The sequence below is a fragment of the Argopecten irradians genome, chromosome 11 (genome assembly GCF_041381155.1).
Source record: "Argopecten irradians isolate NY chromosome 11, Ai_NY, whole genome shotgun sequence".
Classification (NCBI taxonomy): Eukaryota; Metazoa; Mollusca; class Bivalvia; order Pectinida; family Pectinidae; genus Argopecten; species Argopecten irradians.
The window spans coordinates 26,958,809-26,979,155 of record NC_091144.1 but is presented as its reverse complement, the minus strand read 5'-3'; the positions used below and the strand labels follow the sequence as shown (position 1 = coordinate 26,979,155).

Here is a 20,347-nt window from a genome sequence, read left to right as displayed (position 1 = left end):
TTTTCACATTCATATGTGAGCATATACTAAAGATTCTACAGTGCTGATGAATGGTATATTTTCTCTATCAAAATCAGAAGCAGACAAATTAGTATTTTTCTTTATTCAAAAAACTTACTTTCTTCACATCATTACCACAATTGAAAAGAGTTAGCTTCTTATTTTACTTAAAAGTAAAAATATGAAATGTACTATGCACTATGCCCTATATAAGTACTGATTGTGCATCCCCAAAAACAAAACAACTTCTTTCATATCATTTTTTGTGTTAATTAGACATACATTTATGAGTAAACACTAATTATAGCTCAAATGATAAGTATCGTTTATGCTTTAGCTGTCAGGGTGTAGCATCTTTAAACGTTTTTTTCTTCTAAAACATCAACCAGTCTAGGCAAAATAGTCCTTTTTTATCAATACTTTGCTTAAAACCCATGATCAAGGTATTATCTATTTGATCTAAATGATCATTTGTTACCATGACTGACAACATCCAGGTCATATTTCAAAATATCATGTGGGGGAGAAATATTTGCTGTGAAATATCCATAACGCAGCTGTTAAAGTATACCCGGTATCTTCAAATCAATTTGGTACCATGTAAAAGTGGAAAATTTTTTGCATATTTGGCAATAGATACACTTCCAGACTTTAAACAAAAAAGTTCATATACATCTACAAAATATTACCCATAGGGGAAATTTTGGCAATAAAGCGACCTTCGCATAAATTCTCCCCTCATGTTAATTCTCACATTTGTAGAACCATGTTAACATGAAAATCTGTGCACACTAAATTTTGACATGCATGCAAAAGCAGGTAATCAATTCAAGCATGTCTTTGACCCTGTAACATAACAATAACTGGGTAAAACAGACCTTCAATTCAAGCCTTTTTATGACCAGACTATCACCAGATCCCATAATAAACTTTTTATAGCTTACCTGCCATGTTTTTCCTCCAGAAGATCTGGTACCACTGTCACTAAGGCTATGTATATGAAACCTCCAGATGTAAAAGGTAAAATCCACGCTGTTCGTTCACCTAGAATTCAAATAACCAGTAGATTTATGATTCTTTTTGTATAATTTGATCATTAAAGACATCTTAGGTGATGGATAACATGCAGAGTTCTAGGAATAAAAACATCAACCTATGACAAATACAACAACTGCAGTGCATTAGCCTAAAATGTAACGTCATACCTAATGAATATGGACTCAAAGTTTGATGAAAAACGCTTTTGATAATTGTTGATTAGATTTGAAATGTTCAAGGAACATGGCAGACATATGGCTTTCTATTCTTCTGGCTCCTCTCTTCCATTACAGAAACATTACTGGAAAATTAACCAGCTTTCTTTTGTGTGTGATATACTTTTGCAAATTATGCCATCCAATTAAATTCGTGAAAGTTTATCTCCGTGAAATAACAACTTCATCATTTATATTGTTAGGAATCCCCATTCGATTTTTAAATCTGTGTATGTTAATCTTCATGACCTTGTTTTGAAACCGAGATCGTAAAATTTTTTAGCAATGAAAGAAAGTTGGTTTCCGTTACTGGACAGGTAAAGAGTTACAGCATATCTAACTTTACTCCAATAGAGTTAGAGCACGATGAGACACTTTTGAAACATTTTGTTGTGTTAAACACAGTCAGTCTAATTGAAATAAGCTTGTAATTCCGCTCCATTACAATGCTCTACGTTATGCTCCAATACAAGATCTAACAAATCCCCATCCCAGCAGCCAATTCTTTCCCCACTGCTGAAAGTTTCCCCGGGGCAAGAAGAATCAGCTAGCTGAAAGTTTCCCCGGGGAAAGAATCAATGGGGGGGGGGGGGAAGTATCAGCTAGCCAATAGTTTCCCCCCTAGATATAAACAAGAGGGGGAAAGAATCAGCTAGCCAATAGTTTCCCCCATAGATATAAACAAGAGGGGGAAAGAATCAGCTAGTCAATAGTTTTCCCCCCTAAAACTAATCAAGAGGAGGGAAAGAATCAGCTAGCCAATAGTTTCCCCCTAGAATTAATCAAGATGGGGGAAATAATCAGCTAGCTAATTCTTTCCCCGGGGGTGGGGGGGATAAAAGTAACTAGGGGGAAAGAATCAGCTAGCCAGTTTTTTTCCCTGGGGAAGAAATCAGCTAGCCAATTCTTTCCCTGGGGAAACTATTAGACAGAGGGGGAAAGAAATGGCTGCTACACTCTGGGTCATCTCAGCATGACCCATGGCCTAGAATCAGAACCTCTTGGTACATACTGTTAGCAGTTTTTACTTCTGAGTGAATCAACTACACGGAAATCAAGATTTCGTAGGCAATAAGCTGATTGGATAAGCACAGGGGTCATGATGAGGCAACTTTGATCTTGTAATTAGAGTGTAATGTAGCAGTAAAGCTGAATTACAAGTCTAATTTTGATCAGATTACTAACACAATTAGCCAAAAAAATGTCCAATGATGAATAGGCTGACCAGTGGCCTCTCAGACTAATCTACCTTTAGAATATGTTAATTAGGACAGAAATATTACAGGTAAGATGAGAGTAAGGTTATAGCCATATTTACCTGCCGACTGAGCTGATTCTGCTGTAAGCGCTGTAATAGTCCCCACTAATACACCAGACGCTGTAAGAATCTGTAAAATAAGCAATACAGTTTTTATCAAAACTCAAAACTAATTATTTACTTGGTTTGCAATATTTTTTGACAGGAATATGCTCAAACTAACTAAATAAATCTGCAATTTATGTCCACAAAACTTGAATTTAGGAATTTTCTCAAACATTTCACACTTTGCTTATTTTTTTTCTTTAAATATAATAAAATAAGATAGCCCATACAACTTTAAATATAATAAAATAAGATTTATACGAAACTTGATATTATTTACTTTGACCCAAATCCTTGATTCCATTACAGAGGGTAGCTAAAATTGAGATTTAATCACAAGAACAACAATATCAACATCTTGTGACAACAGTGACTGAGGTAAATCGGCGAGAAGTATACCTGTGCTTTTGCTGCTTTCCATCGGTCAAACCCCGAGCGAAGTAAAATGGCAAAATCTCCGACTTCGTGTGGAACTTCGTGTAAAAGTATTGCGAATGTAGTAATAGCACCAACCTAAAACATACCAGGCACAGTAGGAAAGGAGACATGGATAATTAGGTATTGTACGGAGTCTATTGCTTTGGTCTTAATCTGAGTGATTGTACTGGTACAAAAAGACAAAATATAGATCCCAAAGTAAACTGCAAAAGATTTATGGCTTATTGGATTCATTGCACATCAAGCCAGGAGTAATGAGCATATAATACACTTATTTGCCAATCTGTAAATCATGGTTAGGTAATAAGTAGCTCTCCTCTCTTTTTTCCTATCATTTATCACTTTATTTCCTTTATCAAACCATATTTTCGAAAAATTTTAAAGTAGTTAATAATATCCAAACTTAAATGCTATAATAATTGAACAGGGCTTACATTTTCACATAAACTGGCCACCAGACCCTGTGTAATTGATAAGATTTTCTTAGCAGAATTCTAATTCAAGATTATCTCCCCTAAGTTTGAAATTCGGGGTCTTGTCAAATCTAAAATCAGAGATGTGGCAGAGACTAAAATCGTCAAGCCAAATTTCATTGATTCTACAGACTAGAGTTCAGTCTAATTCATATACATATGTATTATAATTGGTGAATATTAGTCTTGGACAATTTGCATGAGGAGTCATTTTATTTACAAGTTAACTTACCTTATTGCTTACAAGAAAACTGCCACCTATAGCTAGGCCGTGGGTAAAATTGTCTATCACATTAGCAAGTAAATTTAAATATCCACTGACCTGAAATGTACAAGGCACCACAATGTAAAAACAAAAAATGACAATAATGACAAGGCAGTTTAGTATAGAAAAACATGTACATGGCAGGAGACTTGTTTTAGAATCAAAACCATGATAGTGGTTAAAAGTGAAGGACAAATACAACCTCAATGGAAAACACCTTTCAATGTTTAAAACAATAAGATGTTGTTGGCAATTAAAGTTGACTCCTTATCTAATATGTTAATCAAAGACTTATACCAGGTAATGTAATCATAACCTTATTTATTTTGGTGTTGAATTTGTACAACTTAGTGCAAAATCTCTCATGTGAAATGCACTAAAATATGATTACCATTAAAATATGATTACCACTAAAATATGATTACCACTAAAATATAATACCACTAAAATATGATAACTAAAATATAATACCACTAAAATATGATAACCAGTAAAATATGATCACCAGTAAAATGTGATAACCAGCAAAATATGATTTCCACTGAAATATGATTACCACTAAAATATGATTACCAATAAAACATGATTACCACTAGAATAAGATTACCAATAAAATAAGATAACCGCTAAAATATGATTATCACTAAAATTTGATTACCTCTAAAATACGATCACTACTAAAATATGGTTACCACTAAAATATGATCATCGCTAAAATATGATTACCACTAAAATATGATCACCACTAAAATATAATACCACTAAAATATGATTACCACTAAAATATGATTACCACTAAAATATGATCACCACTAAAACATACCACCAAAATATGATCACCGTTAAAATATGATTACCATGCAAATTGCAGTACTATTTTCATCATATATTGCATTAAAATTCTATCACAATAGATATGAGAGAAAGCCTCTTACTTTTATAGGCTGATAATCGCAAGCTTCACTGGAAGATTTTACCGAGATTTCTTTTTGTTTATTGATGTCTTTTATATTACAACTTTTTTCTCTGTGCCGTAGAGAATCTTTGTTGTTTTTATAGTCTGTCTTATGTAATGCTGGATCTTTGTCCTCCTCACATTCATCTCCCATCTGATAAAACAAAACAGTTAGATTAATCTACATATTACTTTTAAAGTTGTTTTTTCTCCTAAGAGCCAAAATTAGTAAAGACTGGACAATTTTACTGATATTATTTTTTTACAATTACTCTGGTTTTTCAAACCTTATTGCTAATATCTTGGCGTCTGCTATAGTACTACAACATATCTATTTACCTGAAATTATTTTGATTCTGGGTTAAAAATTGACAAATAAAACAACCAACATTGCAAGCTGCTTTCCGGTAATTCAAAAGATGCTTTTTATTTCATAACTTACTAGCATTGCAAAACTTAACTAAAGATCAGGAATTGTGAAGAACAAAATGCTTCTATTTTTTTTATTTTATTTCAGATATTACTATTATTGCAAAACTTAACAGGAGATCACCATTTTAAATCCACATATGAGCCTCCATTTCCATTAAGATATTCCATTATGTGTATCAATCCTTAATATGTCTTGGTTTTCAGATGTAAAACGATTTTAAGATAACTTACATGGTCAAATTCTCCTTCCTTGGCAAATATCTTTTCTATAAGGAGAAATGAGATTATACCAGCAAGCACCCAGAGGCCTACTTTCATGTGTCCATCATGGTTGTGTTCATCTGTGTAGGAAAAAAGAAAATATTGGTTATTTCCCCTTTTTTAGATTATCTCTCTTTCTTAGATTACCTCCCTTTTCCTAGATAATCTCCCTTTTTGTGTTCACCTGTGTTGGGGAGAGAAAATGTTGGTTACCTCCCCTTTCTTAGATTATCTCTCCTTCTCTAGATAATCTTCATTATTTGTTCACCTAAGTGGCGAAAAAAGAAAAAGTTGGTTATCTCCCTTTTCCTAGATTATTTCCGCTTTCTTAGATAATCCCCCCCCCCTTTCTTAGATAATCTCCTCTTTCCTAGTTCATTTCCCATTTCTTCATTATTGCAATTATATTGGAGCATAATAATCATAAACTTATCGAAGTGTTTGATCTAAAAGCCTGGATTGTTATTTATTGTTTTTGTGTTACCTTTGTTTAAATGTTCCCATGCCTCTGGTAACAGATGAAGAAACACATCTCCTAGCAGGCCTCCAACAGCAAAACTCAGCAACAACTTCAACTTGTTGGCAGCAGCTGAGAAAGAAATAATCACTATGATGAGAAAAGTGTTGTCTAAATATGATATTTTATTACAAGAGAAACAAATACCAGTATCTACATGTATGTAACTGTTTCTACTGTAACCCTTATCTTGGAAACAACTATTGGTTCTAAGTATTCATTATCATTTCCTGAAAGTTAAAAGATCTAAGGTAATCTTATTTATCTCTGAGTGTATTTTATTACAGTTTGTTCATGTCGATAATTTTTTCTTCCTATGCTTAGCTACTCAAAATCAAACTTTTGGTGACATTTGATAAAAATAACTAAATTTAAGTTTAGATATTCACTTTCATTAAGCCCCCTTCCTGTGTAATTCAAGCTCTTGACATTAGTTAAGCTCCTCTTGAGCTCCACTCAAGCCCCAAGAGTCTTTGGTTTGTAGACTCATCCACGGCATGCAAGTTATTGTCTACTTTATCGGCTTTAAAAAGTATATTTATTGTTATTTTTTTTCTTTGTCTACAATGCAATCATCATTTGTCTGGAATACATGTAAAGCCAAAGAAATGTATATCATGTGCTTCTTTTTCATGTTTGCACACTTTAAAAGCTTTCCTTAAATGAAATCAATGCTATTTTTTATCTTCAAGGAAATATATTGTAGTGGAATGGAAATAAAGTTACCCTGGAGGGTAAACAATGAGAGTGATATACATTAATGCATAGCCTTAAATCAATTCAGCACACTTAATATTCAAAACACAGTCTCCTTTTGTCTCCGTTTCTCTCCAACTGTTAATGTATTTTACAGATTCCTGTTTTCTTGCATCCATTTATGTAAGCACATTCAGACTGATACCTTAGTCAATGTTACAACATTTCATGCTTTTATGTTCATTTGAAAGCTGACTGATCAATCACATAGGTCTTTTAAAGATTTAATCAATAACTAGATGAAAAACCCAATTGTAAGTGACTTGATTGTAATGTAAAGCCACCTACAGTAACTAAAGCTATTCTTTAAACAAATGTTATAAGTAGATAATATGAAGAAAATAACAAACAAACAAAAACCATGTCATGTTAATTCCTCCTTCTATGTATTCTAATATCATTATGATCACTAATTAACACATTCTCAATATCAAACAAATTTTGATGTCTTTCAATTCATGAATTATAGTTCAAAGTTGGAAGTGGTCTAGAATCTTACTGGTCATCTATACCAATATGACTGGTCAGTTAGACCAATAATAACTGGTCAGTTAGGCCATTAACCTCAGTGAAAGGGGCCTTAATGACTGGTCAGTTAGGCCAATAACCTCAGTAGAAGGTGCCTAGAATCTTACTGGTCATTTATGTCATTATGACTGGTCAGTTAGGCTTAAGACCTCACTGGAAGGGGCCTAGAATCTTACTGGTCATTTATACAAATATGACTGGTCAGTTAGGCCAATGACCTCACTGGAAGAGGCCTAGAATATGATTGGTCATTTATACCAATATGACTGGTCAGTTAAGCCAATGTGACTGGTCAGTTAGGCCAATAATCTCACTAGTAGGGACCAAGAATCTGACAGATCATTGAGGCCAATATGACTGGTCAGTTAGGCCAATACCTTCATCAGAAGGGGCCTAGAATTTGACTGGTCATTTAGGCCATTTAGACTGGTCAGCAAGGGTCAATAATCTTCCTTATGGGTGAGTAAAGCCAGCCACACCAATAGATAAAGTAATTTACGGTAATACTTTGACACAGCTAACTCCAAACCCTTCCCCACCTTCTCACACTGGTCAATATTCTTATTGAAGAGCCCTCAGGAGATTTGCTGGTCAGTAAGGTCAGTCAGCAATGATCCATAACAACAAGCTTTACATAATTCTGGCCACAAAATATCAATATATAAGGCTGGTCACCAACTGACGAAGTGTTCTCCTGAGTTAATTATATCTAGGGACCTTAAATAAGTAATAATGAATCTGCATTGCCTTTCACTATGTATCACATATACTGGTATCCCAGGTAATATCCTAAGTATTAATTATTCCTAGTACTAATTAATTAGTATTAATGAATCTACATGACCTTTCATAATGTATTACATATATCCCAGATAATATCCCTAGTATTACTATTATTATTTTTCAATAACCAGGCATTTAAATACTAAACATATAAAGATAAAAACACTGACATTTTATCATTGCTTTTTATAATCAAGTTTATAGTACGGTAGTTATACTCCTACATGGTGGCCGAGTGGTTAAGATATGTCTGACATATATCACCACAAACCCTCCACCTCTGGGTTGGATTCTTCAAATCCCATGTCAGGCAGCTGTTTTTTCTCCAAGTACTCCAGTTTTCCTCCACCAATAAACCTGGCAATCCTTTAATGACCCTGGCTGTTACATTACTAGGACATTAAATTGATATAAAGTAATGAAAAAATTAATAAAATTATTAACAGTTTGATATTACAAAATACAAAATGTATTAAGTTTATTACACAGTATTGTCATTTGATTGTGTCTTGAAATTAGTATGTTTTGAGAATTTGGTTATCATACAAATTGTGAACTGATCAGGACAAAGTGTAAAGCTGTATAATACAGCGATATGATATGTTTGGTGTCCTCAGTTAAGTTCATGTTATTCTTGGTACAGTAGACAGGGAAGCAACATATGTTAATTAATACATAATTCTGCCATGTCTTACATGTGGTAATCCTCTTAGCTAGGACTATGGTCGTACCCCTTCCCTCCCTTCCCCACCCTCCTATTATCAGGCAAACATAATCCAATTCTATCTAATACATTGTGTAGGCACACAAAATTATCACTAATATACACATCCAATTAGCATCATAAATCAAGGGTGAATTTGCTTCTGTGAATGCCACCAGACTGCTCTCAAGAGTCCTCCTTTACAACTCTACTCCCAAAAATATCAATGAAAATTTAATTTTAATATACAAAACTTTCTTGGCATGGATTGTAGTCACACTGCCATTACACACTTTGTCCAATAAAAACATGTTGATATCTATATGACTATTATCACTAGGTAGACTCCATGTTACTACCCTGCAGGCTTTTCCAAGCTGTACCATGTGGCAATACTGAGTGTCTGGTTTCCGTCTGCTCCCTATATTTGGCTGCCGGCTGCACCACTAAAGACCCCCCCCCTCTCCCTCCCACTACCTCCATATCCTTCATAATGCAGGATACATGGGGCTCAATATATACACAATTTCTTGTTTTGCCAATAACCATAGTGATGACCCTTTTTTACCCTTGAATGATCACTAACCTTACAAACATCAGGGACTCATTATACACTTTGGCGAGTCAATTGTTGTGAAATTATTTCACATTTTCGTGAAGAAGTTGAGGGCTGTTGGGACTAACAAGGCTATAAGATATGAGGACTGGACACGATCCAACACATGATGACCATTTCCATACCCATCATCATGTTTCAGTGAGTACCCTATCTTCTCTATCTCCTCACATCTACAGACATTACGTCACAGTCTTAGCGTCCCTGCTCACCAACTGTCTCTTCTACTTATCCTGCATTCCTCAGTAATCAGTTCTTTAATTTATCACTCCAATCGTGTTTATGTATAGATAAAATAGCTTTTTGTTTGCCACATATACATTATGATGTCGGAATCTAGGTGCAGATTGACCGATATCACTACAGAACGTGAAAATTTGGTTTTACAGACGCAAAGTAGTTTCCCTGCACAAAATATATTTTGTTTCCAGAGTCACAACAAATATCTCAAACAAAAATGACGATATAAAGATAATTAGCCGATATTTAAATTCCTGAAGTCATGCTTTTTGATATCGTCTTCCTACACAATTTTTTCAGTTATAATTTTCATCTTAAACAATAAGAATTACGCCATTGTGTTTCTGTGAAGAAAAAGTAACCTCCCTGATATCAACACCTACCAGAGTTTGAGAGGTGAGAGAGGTCTGGCCTGGGATTGTAAGTCGTCACTGACACGAGAGGGCAGAGGAAGGTGAACTGTATCCACACACCACAAACCACCAATCAGGTGCAAGCGTTACACTAATTGTAATCGCGGTTTGTCATTAGCGACTGTAGGTAACTGTTGGTACCTACCCAATAACAGGTGCTAATGATGTTACCAGATAAAAGGTTTGCCTGACTCAACCTCCTGTATATATTGCCGACTCTGTTCCATCATTCAGTGACACGTGTAACCATTAACACAGTGATTCAATCGTAGGAAACAAGATTTGTTTTTGGTAAATACTAATTCAATTAATGTGTCTCAAAGTAATATACAAAAGTGGTGTATGTTAAATATTATCTGGTAAGTCTTGTCGGGGGGGTGGGGGGGGGGTGGGGTGGGGGGTTGAAAATAATTATTATATATTGGAGGTGAATGATGATGATGATAATAATGATGAAAATGATGATAATGATATGATGATGATGGCGATGATGGTGACGAATCTTGTCTTTCATGAAGTTATCAAGATTAATTTGGATATTGATGATTATACATAATTATTACCAAATTTATCATTTTAGCGTCAAGTTTCAACTTTAAAACAATGTTTTGGTATACCAGATAAAGGTTTTCTTATATCAGCTAGATAGTTAATGAAATACCGATTTGAACTTTTTTTCCCTAACGCCAAAATTGCTTGGTGGTTTCTTGACTTTTTTATTCAACTTTTTATCAGGATATCCTCCCCTGTTTGTAGCAATAACAGACAACAGTGTTGTTTACAATTACTGCCAGTGTGTGTCAGAATACACCTGTATAAACAAGTCTCAAGAAATTTGTGTTGAATTCATTAAAAGTAACTGCGCTTTAAGTTTGGTTTAACAAGGCATGAAAAGGAGGAAAGTGATGAAATTGTGATACAAATGTGTTCACCGAGTATGGTTTGATAAAGCTGGAAAAGCAAACGTTCAAATCCTTTTTCATCTAGCTTTCTCATCTTAGTATACCAGGTACATTTCAATTTAATTCTTTTATTTCTGTATGTACATCTCCAATACTGTTGTCGACAGCTTTGTGTACATAATCTTACATGATGATCTTTATCTCGGATACTTTGGAGAATATAAATCTGTACCAGCTGTTAAGCTTGCCTGTCAGTGAATCTATCATCAGGAAGGGCAGCTTTATATGTACACCAACTGTAAACCATTGTGTGTTTTAGCTCTAGTCATTACAACATCATATGTGAACAGACTACCTTTAGAGATTCCATCTTAGCTATCTCATCTTGCTGAACATTGCTGAACAATACCATGACACCAATGGACACCAATTCCTATAAGTCTACAATTTCATCAATATTTCTTATCTAAGCTTTTCAGCTTATATCATGAAAGCATATTATTAAGACAGACATTTTGACTCAATTTGAGACACACATGAGACAATTGTATAAAGTTATAAGTTGATGGCTTTCCTCTGGAGACTCTGGCTTTTCTCCAATAGAACCATGTGGATATGACATACCATATTCAACCTAATAAGGCCCCAGGGCGGCCCCAGGGCATTTTAAAAAAATGAAAAAGTGAAAAGGTGCTTAATAAGGTGAAATTATTGCAAACCTATAGATTTTTATAGTCTTAGTCTTTATTTATATTGAAATTAAAGGCCTCAAAAAGGGGAAGGGGCGCTTATAGGGACATTGGGTCGAATGCGGTATACATATATGTTCTTAAATAACCATTTTAGGTTACAGGACGGGACCTATATAAGCAACAATTTCAGGAAAAAAGTTCTTCTGATTTTCTATGCTTTAAAAGGATATGGGAACAGCATAAATGGAAACCCTGAGCATACTGTATTATCATGGTTCCAATGACTTCAAGGTAATGGGGTTTAACTGTATAAACATTTTATTATATGATAGTTCTTCTAAACAAATAATGTACACACGCAGAGCTCGTGGATTTTTATAAAGTAATGGAATGACTGGGGTACATGTATAATTAATCAGTTAACCTGGCTAACAATATACTACAGACTGATCCCACCTGTTGTAACAGGTACCCTGATCAGCCTCTGGAGCGATACTGGGCTTTGTCATTTATCTTTCTACCTGTACAGAGCTGATCATTTGTATCTTTTTACCTGTACGGAGCTGATCATTTGTATCCTTTTACCTGTGTAAGGCTAGTCAACACCCCATATCCATTCAGACATGGACGAATACAGTCACAGAAAGGTAATTTTAATGGTAATGGTTATCTTTTATACCATATGCAACGTCATCATGCTGTTCTTCTAAACTCAATACTGATCATTGATGCTATTATTTTTTTGTGTGTGTCTGTTATTGATTGTGTTTTTCTACCTCTGACAATGTGATAAGCTTGAATGGACATGTATTACTATATGATATTGTGGAGGAGACTGATCATGAGTGGGGGACAGCCCGAGAGTGGGGAGAAAACCTTGAAGGGTGAACCCGGGAGAGGGGAGAGGACCCGGAAAGGGTAAACCCGGGATTGGGGAGAGGACCCGGAAAGGGTGAGCGGGAAGAGGACCAGGGAGTGGTAAGGGCCCAGGAGTGGGGAAGGGTCTCAGAGAGTGAGGAGCTCGAGAGTACCCGGGAGTGGGGAAGAGCCTTGGAGTGGGGGAGTAGGGCCCAGGAGTTGGGGAGGGCCCAATGTACCAAAATTAACAAAACTGATCAACAATATATTGTTATTTTTGACTAATGCCAAATCATGAATGCGATGCTTAAACTTTTAAATCATGAATGTAAATAAAGTGGATGGTGGAGGGGTGCTAATCAGTGTATAGACTCAGCGAAGGAATCTGTGCTGGATACAAAAAGTATTCAACAGGGCTCCACAGATGATGATATATAAAAAAATAGATGCTGCATCATGTATCTATTTATTAAATTAAGAATTAGAGGTTTAAAGTATGTGTGTGCAGTAAAACTTCAAAGCACTTGGCCTTTTGAGCAGCAATGATTCATGCACCTCACATGCACCAAGGCTGTTAAAACCTGCTGCATATCTCAAAATTGAGTGGTAACAAACATGCTTTTAACATTGTATGCTAATGATGTTCAACAAGGAAAGAACCCGGCCTGGATTTCAGGGAGAAGTATGTTGCATCAAGCAGTATGTTCTACCGCAGCAGAAACAATTAACTTTGTAGCTTTACCGCCATCTCATACTACAATGAATAAATTATCAGAACAAGCCAGAAGTGTTAGTTTTCTGAGGCAATTTAGCAGTCCAAATATTCCCACAGCATCAAATGACAGCCAGAAAAATGGTCTCTAAAACATGCTCTAGTGAGCTGGACAGAAAGTATGTGTAGACCACTTTTTCATCATTATGACTGTCATCTGAAACATCATTACAGCTGCTGCTAGTGTTGTCATCATTCATCACCATAATTATCGTCACCATCATCATCATAAAACATCACACAACATCATCACATCATCATCACATCATCATCACATCATCGTCATCATCATCCATTATCATCCATTATCATAATCATCATAAATCTATCAAAATCATCATCATCACAATTATATATCGATCAACACAAATTCTCTATGATAATTGCCACCTTTGCAGCCCATCAGCATCATCATCATAACAAGAATTCCACGTCAGTGAATGTGTCGCCTGCACAGCAGTTTAAACATCACAAAAAATAGTTATTTACTGTTGAAAATATTGTTTATGACTAAGTAAAGGTACCAAGTCCCGAAACTCTTGCAAATATTGACAGATTTTGACCAGTATCAAACCCATCTCAGATCTTATTGATATAAAACAATATACATAATTTGGTTGAAATTGCTTAATCGGTTAATATATACAAACGTTATTGAGCAGTAAATACCAAGAAATTGTCTATTTTGATAATTTTAAAGTCCTGTAACTTTTGCAAATATTGACGGATTTTGAACAGTATCAAACCCATCCTAGATCTCATTGATATCAAGCAATATCATTACCACCACCACCATTATTTTATTGCTGTCAAACTATATAATTTTCAGTAGTCAGATCAACCTATTCCAAGGCTAACTTTAATTATTGATTATTTCATTTTAATTGCTATTTCACCTGCCACAGAAGTGAAATCAATATTCCATAGTAAACATTTGTTTTTAATTCACACATAGTAACCTCTGTCATTTAGGGTTTTATTGTAATATTAACATTATATTGTCACAGCTGTTTGTCATCATATTTCCCTGTTTATTAAGCTACCAGGTCTTTCATGCTATTATGTTTACTTCTGCAGATATAGAAAAGTTGATGCCAAAGAATCAGATCAGTGCACACCAGTAAGCTATATTTAAGCATTGATTCCACTTTTTTATTTTTTAACTTCATCAGGGTATGAAAGAAATTTTGTTTGCAAAATGTGTGAATCTGCATAGCTGATTCTCACAAAAGTTTGAAAACAAAATCGATGTTTATAAATAACTTGATTTTTCAGAACTACTTGATAAAACATTATATGTTTAAACATGTACGATTCCATTGAACGTCATTGTCTCCATTGTGATGTCATGATATTAAATATTGTTTTTTTGCACCATTATCGGATTTCTCCTTCATCCAAATCTTCTAGAAAACCACAGCATTAGAACAGATGATGTCACTTACATCAATCTATACAGGGCTGGACAGACCAATCAATTATCAAGTGCAATGGGTACATTGTGTTAATCTGAGCCTGGAGCACACGGTTTTTAATATTTCATATCGAGTGTATGATAACAATACTCCATAATATATATTATGGCTATTTTATCACATTATTTAGTGTAGTAATTATACATTACCCAAGTTTTATAACTGGAATCAGGACCGAGACATGACATTTAACAGCCCCCTGGGTCTACATGGGGAGGATTTTATGATACATTGTTGCCTAAGGAACTTTATTGTAGGAGACTGCCACAGATCATGATGGTTCTGGAAGTTAATTAGTAGAAGTCTATTCCCATAACAGATCTGAGTTATAATCAGCTCTGTTGGACCTGAACTCCTTGATTATGTGTGGACCTATATATATGCTAAGGTACTGAGGTACTCAAGTATCCAGCACGCTCCCACAAACTCCAGACCATCTTTTTTGTTTAAGTGCCAAAACTTAAGGTTTGACAAGTGCTGTATATCTTGTGTGCTGTTTGTCAGTGAGAGCATCACCTTACAGATTAGCTTCATTTTACATCCAGAAATCTGACTATTGTCAAAAACCAGGCTTAACCCCAACATGTCGGAGTATTTCTACAGAACTTGGCTTCACATGCATCGTACATGTATACAAAGCTTCATACACTTTAAAGATACAGCATGATGACGGATGCTGTAACCAACTCAAGAAATGACATGTGTACATGTTAATGGCTATGGAACTATTGGCATCAGGGTTTTATGATCCATATAAACTATCAGCCCGAGAGCTTTGACATTACACAGAGAGAATGTTATAAACATATATATAAGATGGAGAGTTTTCAACAGGATTCCTGATATAAGTTCAACATACCGTCTCATAACGATTTGTTATCATTGTTATATAACAAATTGAACAGAAAGGAAATACATGGAAGCAGAGAACTTAAATTGATTCCACTTCATAGTTGACAAAATGTAAAGTTTACCAATTCGTATGTAATATTGATTGTCAAACTTCATTATTTCCAAGTGAGAATTTCTACCTTTGACGAGATCTGAAGTTTATTTATTAAGAGACGATCTACTCACATATGTAATATTGATTGTCAACCTTCAATATTTTCAAGTGTGAATGTCTACCTGTGTTGATCGACATATGAAGTGAAGTTTATGTGAATTAATTGCTTGTATATATTGATTCTGAAGTTTCATCATATATCCACATCTGTGTTTCTACCTGTGTTGTGAGGTGAAGTTCGAGGTGAACTTAATTAGCGGCATATTGATGATGATACTACAGAATTTTTCTGGCTAATTCCATCCTCATTGCATTTACTCGTTAGTGGAAACCTTCAGTCACACTCCCAGTATGAGCTTTGATACAGTAGAGCCTTGGATGACAGTTACCAACAGTAGTTGAACAGGCTGGGACAGAGTAATAAGCTTATCTGCATGATACATGTACTTTGCCTTCTTAGCATTGCCAAGCATAACAGGAACAATTCTAGGATAAAGGAAGGTGGTTATATATACAGTGTCTACATTTCATTTTCGGCTGGAGTTAGTGTGTACCTAAAGGCCGCTACAGTATTACTTCAACAGGAGTACATAGTGTGTACTTCTAAGCCTATGATACTAGTAACTATTTCTTTTGAAGAATTACGAAACTTTGAAAATGTTATAAAAGCTAATACATCATTTCTAATCTCTAGTTCTTTTGACAAAAACACTGTCAACTAGTTACATAAGAACAAGATTTTCCGCTTTGGCTATATACCAGATACAAAGCATGAAGAGACAAAATTAGCCTATCAGGAATTGACAAGTGTACAGAACCCTGATTCTCACAGAAATCTATCTACATGCCCCATTCTTACACAATAGAATCTCCTCCTGGTTCATTAGGATGCAGTGATTGTGGTAGATAGGGGTTACCAGGAAGGAAGCTATGAGGTGGATGGACATGGACATTAATTGGCCGAGTTATGGATCATCATAGGTAAAGCATTGTTGACCTTTGTAGTAGCCAATTACTCCAGCCAGGACCACTAAAGTTAATACCAGATCCTGATGACCAGCTGAGGCTTCTCCCCAGACAATTCTCTTTTACTGCATTCATTTTTCTGGGTTTTGTAGCGTTTTCTACACATGAAACAAGTGGTTAGGACTCTATATGTAAAAAGTACCCGCATGCAGCGGTATAGTGAGTAGAAGGTATATAAAAGACATCTTTCGTTAGTATAACTGCTGTACTTTTCACAAGGATTATACAGTTTCTGTGGAGTTTTACCAGCGTGGTATCAGGATGACAAGTAAGCTGAAGTCTCACGAGAGTTTTTACAGGGATGTATCGCCTTACATAGCGGTAGGTCTTCATCTGTGTATTTGTCACACTGAATCTAAATGTGATTTTTCTCGTTTTATACCTCATGTATGTCCATAGTATTTTTCTTCTTGCAACATATCAGCAAAGTAAAATACTTCACTAATAAAAATATAAATGTTTAAACCATATACAATTTTTTTCAAATTCTGTTTTGCTAAAAATTTTCATTAATATATTGATTCATTGTAAAATAAGCTCAAAGTATGAGTAAATTATCTATACTCTATTTTCAAGTGCTTATTATGATAAATTGCCAAAGTATCCAATATTTCCCTCATTTTTTTCCATCAACAACAATATACATGCATTAAATGCAGGTGATCTCCAGTCATCGTTCTACTACTGTTGTGGCCTATAGCTTTACTATTCTGTTATATTTGCCACTTAAACCATTATTTTTTACTAAAGTCATGACATCAGTCAACCGCCTTTAAGGTAATTATTATACTGTATACAATATGTAGGTCGTGACCTTTTACCTCAATCACATTCTCACTCTTCTGGTCGATTGTCTATACTAATATTGTGACCTCAGACAACCTCCTTGTTACAATGGGTCATGATCATGACCTTCAACCTTGGCCCTGTTATATTTTTTAGTCTGTGTTTACAATGGCCTTGACCTCAGACAACCTTATTACACTGCCCATTATCCCAACATTCTGGCACAGATCATAACCTCATAAACAATTGTTCTAACAGCAGTTACAATTAGGTCATAATCTCTAACAACAAACTAATCCCCAGTCTCCTAATAACAGAATCATATGCATTCTGTGTAATACTTAGGATATTCCATTGCATGTATACTGGGTGAAAGAGCTCTGATAAATGGAACACAATTCAGTGCCTATATATACAGTACTCATTCATTTCCATGATACATTTTACTTTCCATGACGAAAATATCAAAACCTTAACCTAAACGGTCATTTGTTTAAACATGTGATAGCCATAGCTACTCAAGTATGGATAATGAGCACTAATATTACAGTACAGACGTGAAGCTCCATGACCTCAGACCCAGGTGAACAAAGAATGTCAGATGTTACTATATGATTCTGTACAACTTTTAGTGCCTTGATGATAAGTATCTTAATTTTATCAGCTCTTCTATCTATGACCCCGAGGTTAGCCTTGTCCTTTATACAGCCTCCCATTGTTAGATCCAGCTGACCTTAGACCCCCTAACTAGTCTAATCAGATATACCTGTATAGTAGAGTTGGTTATTGACTCAGAATGATCTATATTTGATAGAACGTACCCTATTGACTTGTATACATGTGTAGGAGTGTGGGCTACATGATATGGTCCAGGTGCATGTAATGCATGTGTGCAATGTACACCAATGTCTCGAACTGTCTTAGCTTATCTATACAACATGCATGTACTTTTCCTATTCTATCTTTATATATTAAAGGGTTATCTGCCCTTGAGGGTAAGAATTTATTATTATTATCTAGTGTATGATAATATGTTTTTGTTTAAATTCTCTGAAAAAATATGACGTCACACTCACAAATACTCTGTTGTACATGAGAAATAATCTAGCTGCCATTTATATCTACTTGCAAAGGCAGATAAGTTTAGTCCAAATGTGGTCCTATTAAAAACCACTTCATTTTTTTCTGCACCGTATGCTGAATGGGCCAAATACAGTAGATTAATTAGAATATTCAATATGACTGTTAAGATTTTAACCTCAGACCTGTTTACACTATAATCTTTTCTAATGTTGCATGATTGGTTATAGACATTGGATCTATCAGTCATTCACATAAATTGAAAAATAGTGGCATGGCTCATAATTCATACTAGGTAGTTTCTTATGCCAAATTTACCGTTAATGATATTGGTTTGTTTAGCCCAGCAAAATTTGTACAACTAGCCAAGATAAAGCCAAAGTTCCAAGGTATAAACCACTGACTGACTTAATTGCAATGTTGCACATATCCTTTTTAAACATACAACATGAAAAATATTTTCAGAAAACCCATCAAATTACATTCGGGGACCCCATTTTAACTTAAAAGGTCTCCATTTATGGAACTCCCAGCGCAAACTCTGCTGACATTTCTTAGAATATCATCTCCAATTATTGACACATTGACTGCAGACAAGTGCTGGAACTAAAAAGTCATTAATATCTTATCCACTCTATGATACATACAATTTAGTTAAATAGTGCTAGCATTACCAGATGATAGGAATGTTTTCCTCAATTCACTATATTTACTATTTAGCATTTGGGTTTTGAATATTTTAAGTTTAATTTCAGTCATTCAGGATTGGAGTTTTGAAGGACAAGTTTGGAAGGACAAATTGTTTGTCAGATACCAACCTAATTTATCTAAACCTATTTAATTTGTTTTGACTGCATGCCAATCCAACTTGCACCTACACAACATATGTTACGTAAATCATCAATTAAAATTGTTTTGGCATTATGTTGGTCATCAATTTGATTTGTTACCCTGCTTTCTGCCTCATTTTATATTTATATAGCTATACTAGCCACCAATCTCCAAACAATCCTCCTATTCTTTAAAAACAGGATCACTCCAATCACTACCTATATATACCTTACACATCTCTTTTATATGTAACAAGATTGAAGAAAATGTAGCGTCCAGACCGGGATTCAAACTCAGGACCTCCGAACTCTAGCCAAAAATATTAATGCTCTACAGCTGAGCAACCAGGTCACCAATGATCGACCCAGTCCAATCCCGCTACACTCCTCCCTCCTTTTTCAAAGTCTTTGTTCTCCAATACATACAAGACACTTATACCAAAACCATGGGTGCCAATTTTGTAACAGGAGAGGAAAATGTAGCGGCCAGACTAGGATTCAAACCCCGGACCTCCTCCTCAAACACTAGCCGAATGCTCTACCGCTGAGCTACCTGGTCACCGATGATCAAACCAGTCCAATCCCCATACATAAGTGCCCATGCACATTCCCATGAATTCCCCGACCCCATTTTCGAGACCTGCACAGTTCACTTACAATATTTGACCCAGTAAGTGCCTCTGTCTCCTTTTTGAAGCCTCAATTTCAATTATCTCAAAGTAAATGCATGCCAGAAATATGATAATCATTGGTTTCTTTCTTTCTTTTTTCTTTTTTTTTTATTGGTAAATTGATTATATATATACTTTGTGCAGTGATTTTGTGAAAAAGTAGTCCACATTTGGTGGACTAGCTTAAAAGTGCCCCTACCTTTTATTTTCCCTTTAATTATTAAATTCCCTAGGTGCTTATTTGGTTGAATAC

The 20,347-nt window shown here is 35.1% G+C and overlaps 2 protein-coding genes across 6 annotated transcripts in view; one reads left to right on the top strand and one right to left on the bottom strand.

Moving 5' to 3' along the window:
- Window positions 1–20,347, bottom strand: part of LOC138335152 (zinc transporter ZIP13-like) — a 34,845-nt gene that overhangs the window by 7,989 nt on the left and 6,509 nt on the right. Inside the window, exons 2-8 of the mRNA XM_069284107.1 lie at window positions 5,925–6,029; window positions 5,411–5,520; window positions 4,728–4,901; window positions 3,760–3,849; window positions 3,016–3,129; window positions 2,572–2,641; window positions 945–1,044 (exon numbers count right to left, since the gene is read on the bottom strand). Of these exons, the coding sequence (XP_069140208.1) occupies window positions 945–1,044; window positions 2,572–2,641; window positions 3,016–3,129; window positions 3,760–3,849; window positions 4,728–4,901; window positions 5,411–5,520; window positions 5,925–6,029 (763 nt within the window). The remainder of the gene's footprint in view (window positions 1–944; window positions 1,045–2,571; window positions 2,642–3,015; window positions 3,130–3,759; window positions 3,850–4,727; window positions 4,902–5,410; window positions 5,521–5,924; window positions 6,030–20,347) is intronic.
- Window positions 6,060–20,347, top strand: part of LOC138335150 (F-box/LRR-repeat protein fbxl-1-like) — a 63,034-nt gene continuing 48,746 nt past the window's right edge. The window contains exon 1 of one of the 5 annotated variants that reach the window (XM_069284104.1): window positions 6,060–6,116. In XM_069284104.1, the coding sequence (XP_069140205.1) occupies window positions 6,075–6,116 (42 nt within the window). In that variant the 5' untranslated portion in view covers window positions 6,060–6,074. The other 4 variants (XM_069284102.1, XM_069284105.1, XM_069284106.1 and 1 more) reach the window with 4 other exon arrangements.